Genomic DNA, 7605 nt, shown 5'->3' with positions numbered 1-7605 from the left:
TCTCCGCCGGGCCCGTCCCTCCCCGGGGCGGTGCGGTGCGGTGCCGGTCCCGCCCCGGCGCGGCGGCTGTCCCGCCTCCCCGGCCGCGGCGGCTGTCACGGGGCGAGCGGGCCGCGCCGGGCTCCTGCGGGGCGGGGGCGGCGCTGCGCGGGGCCCCGCGGCTTCCCCCTCGGCCGGGCCGCGGCCACCCGGCGGCATCCGTGCTCCGCCACCATGTTCAGGCGGATTCTCCAGCGGGTAAGGCAGCGAGACCCGCCCCGGCGGCGAGGGCGGCGTGCCGTGCCGTGCCGTGCCGTGCCGTGCCGTGGCGTGGCGTGGCGGGGAGGTGCCGCTTCCTGGTGCCGGCCGCGCTCAGGGCCGGGCTCCCCGCGGCGGGGCCGGAGCCCCCGGCCCGCCCTGCGGCGCAGGGGAGGGGGTAGGCCCGTGGCGGCCACGGAGGCCGTGAGCGTGTCCGCCCGCCGCCCGCCCCCTCGCCCGCCGCGGGGGACGGCCCGAGCCCCGGCGGGGCGGGCCGGGCCGGGCCCGCGGCGGCGTCCCCCGAGCGGGGCGGGGGTGCCGGCGGCGGGCGGGCCCCCGCGGGCGGGCGAGGGGCCTGTCGGTGGGGCGAGGGGCGGCCCTGCCCCGGCGTGGCTCCTTTCCGCAGCGCGACGGCGTCTCCGCCCGCCCTCCCGCCCGCCTTCGCTCGCCGCCGCGGCAGCGGGCCGCCCGCGCTTGGGGCAGGCTGAAGGGAAGCCCAGCCTGGGGAGAGCCGCCGCGGGGACCGGGGTTGTTCCCCGGGGGGCCGGCTGGCAAACAGGCTCCTAACGCCGGAAGGCAGCCCGGCGGCCACCGGCCAGCTGCCTCCCTTACTTTAGGAACCGGCTTTTCCGGCAGCTCAGGCTGGTTTGAAGAGCCAAGTTGTGACACTCGTTTATGAAACCCTTCTCGCCTTCCAAAATCCTCGCGTATCTTCCGCGGCGGTGCCGGCCGCCGTGCGCTTGGCTGGTGGCGCTGGTGTCAGGGCGGTGCTGGCGAAGGGCAGGTGTCGGCGTGGCTCAGGGCTCCGCGAGTCCCGCATCGCTGGCGCTGGGCTGGAGCATCCACCGAAAAGGGTTGAGTCACGCCGGCGCTGGGAAGGCAGCGCTCCAGATCCCGCACCGCAAGAGCGCGGGGTCGGTGTTGTGCAGAAGGTGCTCACGGATAGAGGGGAAACCAGCTGCCCTCCCTGTTTTGTCTGGTGTTTCTTTCGAAGCGCGCTGTCTGCGTAAGCCCTCCGTGAAAGGGTGTTTTACTGGAAATGCTGGCATGCTTTTCTTACCTGCCATGCAAAGAATTGTTGTTACAAGAATGAGAGGTAACAGAGGGGAAGAAACTACGTTGGTATGCATACAACCAACTTTTTCAGTGTAAAGCGTACCTAAAATTGTTTTTCAGTCACAGACCCTGAGCAGGTGAAGATCACTCTTCGTCTCTTTGGAGCTTTGTGTTTACAGGCAAGAACTTCCTTCCTGAAGTTTGATGGGAAGCCGTGCTAACAAGCAGGGAAACGTAGTATGGATCTAATTAAATATTGGCAGCATTTAACTGGGTGTTTATTGATTCTGAGAAATAACAGGCCGTCAAGGAGAGCTTCTGTGATATAGGAAAAAGCTTGATGCAGTGCCAAAGGAAGCTTGCCCCCAAGTATGTTCAGTTAAACACTTCCTATAAAAATCTAAAGTCAGTGCAAAAGGGGTTTTTTTGTGTTAGAAACAGCCGTCTTCTCTGAAAAGTTTAAACAAATAACTGTTCCCCAGTGGCTCCCCAAAATTACAGGATTACAGCAGAGCTAATTGCCAACAGAGGTGAAACAGATTTCTTCCTGCCCAAAAAATGAGAAATGCCAAGATTTTTAAAGGTATTAGTCTTTTAATTGGTGCAAATAATTATGCTTTTAAAAATCCACTTCTTCATAAGAGGCCTAAAGCCCTTTTAATAAAGTAGTGATTGTATGCACAACCTCATACATAGCTTTTTCACTTACAATCTGTGGTTGGCAAAGTATGAAAAAGACTTCTGATGTACTTCGGTGTTAGCAGTGAGCCTTAGCTTGCTGTCAAATTTGTACATAAAGAGCATAAGTATTAAAATCTTTCACATCTCTGAGGCAGTAATTTGAAGGCCAAGGAACCTCCTCTTGACCCTTTTCTTGTGCATCATTAATGTAGCTGGCAAAAAACCCCACCTTCCAGTTCTGAAACATAGTTTCTTGTATTTCTATTTGGTTTATTATTTGATTATAAGTGATGCCATCCTTTCTAGCTGGATGGCTAGTCATTACTGGTGATATAACTTGAATTATGAAAGCATCTTTATAAAAAAAAAAGGAATTCTGTATTACAGTCCTTTTTTTTTTTGTAACTTAGCTGCCCATCAAGCTACAAAGAAGACAAAAACTACAAAGATATGGTTTACAGGTTTAGTCACTTATTTGAAATTCTGGTTCCTGAAGTTTTGAGACATCAGATGTTTCTTTTTTATACTTCTGTTCCCTGATCACCTTTTTATTTCTTCCACAGTTGTAATTTCTGTTTTTAAAAGCATCTTCATGGTGACTTTGGCATATTTTCAAAATGGAAAGTATTATATACTTGTTACTACTGAACATTGCTCATTTAGTTTTTGAAGTTAGTATCTCCATGTTGTCTTCAGCTAGGTCCTCGTTTTAGGCCCTTTCCCTGCAAGCTATTTCTAAATTTTACGTGTGTTTCAGTGTGATATCTCAGGGATCTGCCTGTTCTGTGTGTTTGCACCGTAAAACTCCCTGTCATTCATTCTTGCCACTTTTCAGTTTCATGCATTGTTTGTTGTGCTGATCTAGAAAAAGGTAGCCATTCCCAGAAGACATCTGTGTGGAATGTCTGAGACACAACTTTCCTGCCCAGATATTTTTATTTTTGTCAGAGTATTCTTTAGAGAGCTGTCTCTTCTTTTTGTGTTCAACTCTGAAGCCCCTTTGTAGCCATTGTGTCCCCTCTCTGTTGTTCGTCTGCTAGTGGGAGAGTGGCTGTTGCCTCTGGTCTGTTAAAGCAGAGGTCACTACTTATATTTGCAAGATACCAAAACTTGAAAAAAAAGAAAAAAAAACACTTTTTGTAAGGAGGAGGCATTTATTTTCAGCTGGTAGAAAATTGATTACTTTGACCTTCTTCTGAGCCTTCTTCCCATCGCTCATGTTTTGTAGTGAAGGACTCATCTGTTGGGGCAGTGTGACTACTGTTTACATTAGTTTTTTTCTTCATTCTTTGTGTTTAACTGGCTGTCTACAACTGTTAGCCGTTGTACTGTATTTGGGTGGTGAGATCCCATCACTCTGTTTTTAACAATGCATGAGTTCTTGGTGTTGAGATCTTGGGGTCTAGGTGGAGAACAGGGCTTTGCAGGCATTTCTGTAGCTCGAGTAGTACAGTCTCCTTTTCTCTTACTCCAAGCTCAGGAGCAGAGATGCTTACTTGTCTGGGATGCATTGCATGTCATGCCTTACCTATAATTTTCTTTTTTACGTTTATAATTGCAGGGCTTGCTAGATAGCGTATTTACTCGGATGGATGCTGAACTGCAGCTGTGCTTGTGCCCTCCCTATGGGGTTGGAGGGAGCGTGTGTGCCTCTTCCTGGGCACAAAGTCTGCTTGTGTGGGACCGGTGGCATGATGAGAAAGAAAGGTTTTAAGCCCTATGAAGTCAGGAGTCATTTCATTTTACAGAGTCATAAAATAGCTGTCACACTTTTTTTGGAAGTAAACAATATTACTGTTCTGTATTGCACTGTGCTCTGTTTCTAGCACTAAGAGTTGTTTGGTAACAAGAGCTTTGGCCTTCTCATTCTTGTGTCTTGTTTGTTGCTTCAGGACCTTAATATGTTTGGACAATAGTGCCCTTCTGTAGTATTTAAAGCTGTGCTGGGAAAACTGTACACATCCATATTTGTTCAGACTTTCTCAAGGCTTAACATATTTTTCAAAGGTTTAATTTATTCTGAATTTAAAACTGCTGAAAAGAGTATCATAACTGAATGGAGTGTAGCTATAGGCAGATAAATGACTATGCAAAAATGACACAGTAGTGATCCATATTTACACTGTCATTTTAATGCATTAGCTCAACTCATTCATTATATAATTTTCTATTCCTTTTCAGAAAACAAGCTGCAATCGTTGTCGTCCTTTTTGTTGTTAATGATGTTGCTTTATAATAGCTTGCAGTTTTGAGAAAACACAGAGGACAACATTATGAAGTTTAGCATATTACTTCTACAACTCTGGTGCTAGTAGTAGAAACATATGCTTCTCTGCAAAGTAAACAAATACAACTCTGACAGCTAGGAAAGAAATGCGCTGGGTGAGAGACTAATTTTGCATCAGTCTTTCAACTCCAGGTATGCCTTTAAGGGTCAAATGTTAGTTATGTAAAAATACATATGCAGAAGCCTGTATGAAAAATTACTTTTCCTATGGGATTCATAAGTCATTCTTTTGCTCCCCTGTATAGTCCAACTGAAAGCAAAGGGCATCATTCTAAATCTTTCCTTAGTTCACGAAGTCTGAGTTGTTCAGTGTGTTGTGATTTATTATTTTTATGGAACATGATATAACAGTGGTCTGGGAGCCTAACTTAAACATGAGTGTGAGCCTATTTGATCATGCAATGATCAATTAAAAATCCCCCATTCTTTTATTTGGCTGGTGAAGGATGTTTAAATTATATTACAGCCTTGAACGATAAGTTAATTGCATTTATGATCTCAGTTTCTATAACATCCTTCCAGATTTGTATTAAATTTTTCTTTCTAGTCTGTGTTACTTTGCAAATGGATGCTATGGGGTGTTTCTCCCACTCTTGAAAGTTACTTAATGACCTCTTTCCTTCCCACCCTTCTTCCCTGTGCATGCCACTCACCGGAAAATGCCACCTATTTGTACTGAGCTTTCTAAATCTAGCTTGGAATTATCTTTTTCTTTAAAAGAGAGCACATTGTTTTTTGAAAGATTAAAAGGGTTTTACCAGATACTGTTTAATAATATCTGTCTTGTGTATTGTGTGTAGTAAGACATGCCATGCAGTGCGTTTTAGTGTGATTATAGCATGTCTGGAGTGTTTCATAAAGCAAATACTTTAATCAACCACGTAGTAATAACACTGTACCTTTAATACAAGAGCTTTCATCCTGGAGGTTGTAATAATCTCCAATTTGTAGTGCTAGAACTAGCAGAAGTTACTATGCAAATCTCCTTGTGAAATGCAGCCAGCTCTGGGGTGAAAAGTGATGGGCAATTAACAATGCACAGTAGCGTTGTATAAGAAGTTATGATATAAGGTGAAGAAAATACTGTGTTAATTGTCACAGAAGATTCTTGGTTTTGGTTCATGAGGTATGCTGAAAGCTTACGCTCAGGTATTGCAAAAGTGGAGGTATATGCTGCCTGTCTAAACAGCCGGTTGGACCATCTCTTACTGCCATTGCCCAGGCTATCAAGTTTTGTTTATGTTCTGCCTCTGGTCTCGTGTCTTTCTGTCCAAGGCTACATGAAGGCATATTCTTCAGTTTTTGGAGCTGAAGAGTGGAACACAAGGCTTTCCTTTCTTGTAAAGGATTAGTAAAGAAGAGCATATCTGTTAATGCTGACGCTTTCTCCATTTCAAAACATCCCATTTCTACTTGTGGATGTAGATTCTGGGACAGCTAGAAGTCCAAGTTCTCAAGCTTTCTAGAACAGAACAGCTGCCATAGCTAACTGCCATACAAAAGCTTTTTTATCATGTTCAGATTTCTAAAGCCTTTTTAAAAATTCCTCTCAATAAGAAATAGATTCATATATCATGAAAGTTCAGCTCCTTTATGGAAGAAAGCTTTGACACCTGACCTTTTCATGTTCCCTTATGTAGACATATGTGTATATACATCTTCTTTGGATTGTTTGTTTTCGCACAAAATGGATTCACGAGTGAGCCTTACCTCTGGGTTGCATGATTGTGATTTATGGATTGCATGGAAAGGAACTTTTGAACAATATAAACCAAAGAAAACTGTTTATAACATTAGATACAGTATTCTAACTTATCTGCCTTACTGAGGAACTTGGCTACACCTTATAAATTGTTTTAGATATTATTCCTCCAACTGTCAATGCACACAATCCACATCTTCATTGAGGGAGTTACTAAACTTTCAGAGCTCTGCTGCAGGACGTGTGTTTCTGCAGGGCAGTGCTTCAGAGATCCCAGAACAATTTGGGTGGGAAGGGAGCTCAGGGGCTCGCTGGTCTGAGCTCCTGCTGCAAGCAGGACCAGCTCGGAGGTCAGGAGCAGGCTGCTCATGTATGGCCTCACGCTGGAGAAGCTTTTCCATACATAGAGTGGGAACCTCTCTTGTTTCAGTTTTCGTGTCTTGTCCTCCGACTGTGCGCTGCCAGGAGCAGCCTGGCTTCCTCTTTTTGATGACCTCCTCGTAGGTGGTAGTGGGGCTGCTGTTAGGCCCTCCCAAAGCTGTCTCTGCTCCAGGCTGAGCCAGCCCCGGTCCCTCAGCTTCTCCCCACAGGGCAGGTGCTCCAGCCCCAGCTGTCTTGGTGGCCTTTTGCTGAACTCACTTTGGTTTATCAGTGTCCTCCCTGGACTGGGAGAGCCAAAACTGGATGCAGTGTCTCAATGTGGTCCAACAGATGCTGGCCAGTGGGGGATGATCACTTCCCTTGGTTGGTTGGCTGGGTTCCTGCTGATATAATCCAGGATGCCGGTGGCCCTCTCTGCTGCCAGGGCACACTGCTGGCTCCTGTTTGACTTCCTGTCTGATGCAAGCCCCAGGTCCTTTTCAGCAGAGCAGCCTGTGTTGCTGCCAGGGGTTTTCCTTCCCAGGCACAGGACTCCGCATTTGTCCCTGTTGGATTGCATGAGGTTCCCATTGGCCCATTCCTCTGGCCCATTCCTCCAGCGCATCTAGGTCCGTCTGAATGGCAGTCCTGCCCTTTAGTGTATCAACTGGTCCTCCCAGTTTGATGTCATATGAAAACTTGGTGAGCGTGTACCTGTGGTCCATGCTGGGATGTGCCTTGTTTACTGTATGTATCAGTGACCTGGAGGAGAAGTACTAATGCCTTCACTTTGATGTGCTTTGCATGTGCATTGTATTCTTTGCTTATTTGAGGCTTTTTTGCCTCTCCTGTTGTTAACTTGGAGAGCTTGCATCGCCTTGCCTATTGCTTTTGTATGCTGTACTAGGAGGAAACTACACTGTATTTTTATTTTCTTTAGAAACATAAAAAAGTAAAACTTAAACAGCTAAAATAAAAAAGGCACGGGAGTAGGAAAGCCAGTGTATGTTGATCACTTAACTGATGACCCCAGAGAAGGCTGGAATGAGGAGAGATGGTCCTCTCCTCTCTCCTGCACTTACTGTTGCCAGCCCTGATAGCTCGCTGCTTCACCCCTCCTCACTTCTCTTTGGCCAATCTTCAGGGCCTTTCTAAAATTGAACTCTATGTCACTGGGAATTAAGTCCTTAATCAGTAAACTTGATATTTTTATGACATACTTTTTAAATTTGATTAGACATAAAAGGCTGTAATGTTTATGAAAGTTGGAAATAGAACATTC

At 46.4% G+C, this 7605-nt stretch overlaps 1 protein-coding gene across 2 annotated transcripts in view; it reads left to right on the top strand.

The window, feature by feature from the left end:
* The first annotated feature begins 205 nt into the window (after window positions 1-205).
* Window positions 206-7605, top strand: part of EEA1 (early endosome antigen 1) — a 77774-nt gene continuing 70374 nt past the window's right edge. For both annotated transcript variants that reach the window (XM_075727732.1, XM_075727731.1), the window contains exon 1: window positions 206-237. In XM_075727732.1, coding sequence (XP_075583847.1) covers window positions 214-237 — 24 coding nt within the window. In that variant the 5' untranslated portion in view covers window positions 206-213. The remainder of the gene's footprint in view (window positions 238-7605) is intronic.

Source organism: Pelecanus crispus, chromosome 1 (genome assembly GCF_030463565.1).
Source record: "Pelecanus crispus isolate bPelCri1 chromosome 1, bPelCri1.pri, whole genome shotgun sequence".
NCBI classification, from domain to species: Eukaryota; Metazoa; Chordata; class Aves; order Pelecaniformes; family Pelecanidae; genus Pelecanus; species Pelecanus crispus.
Note: the sequence above shows the minus strand (reverse complement) of the source record. Positions and strands in the feature narration are given on the sequence as shown.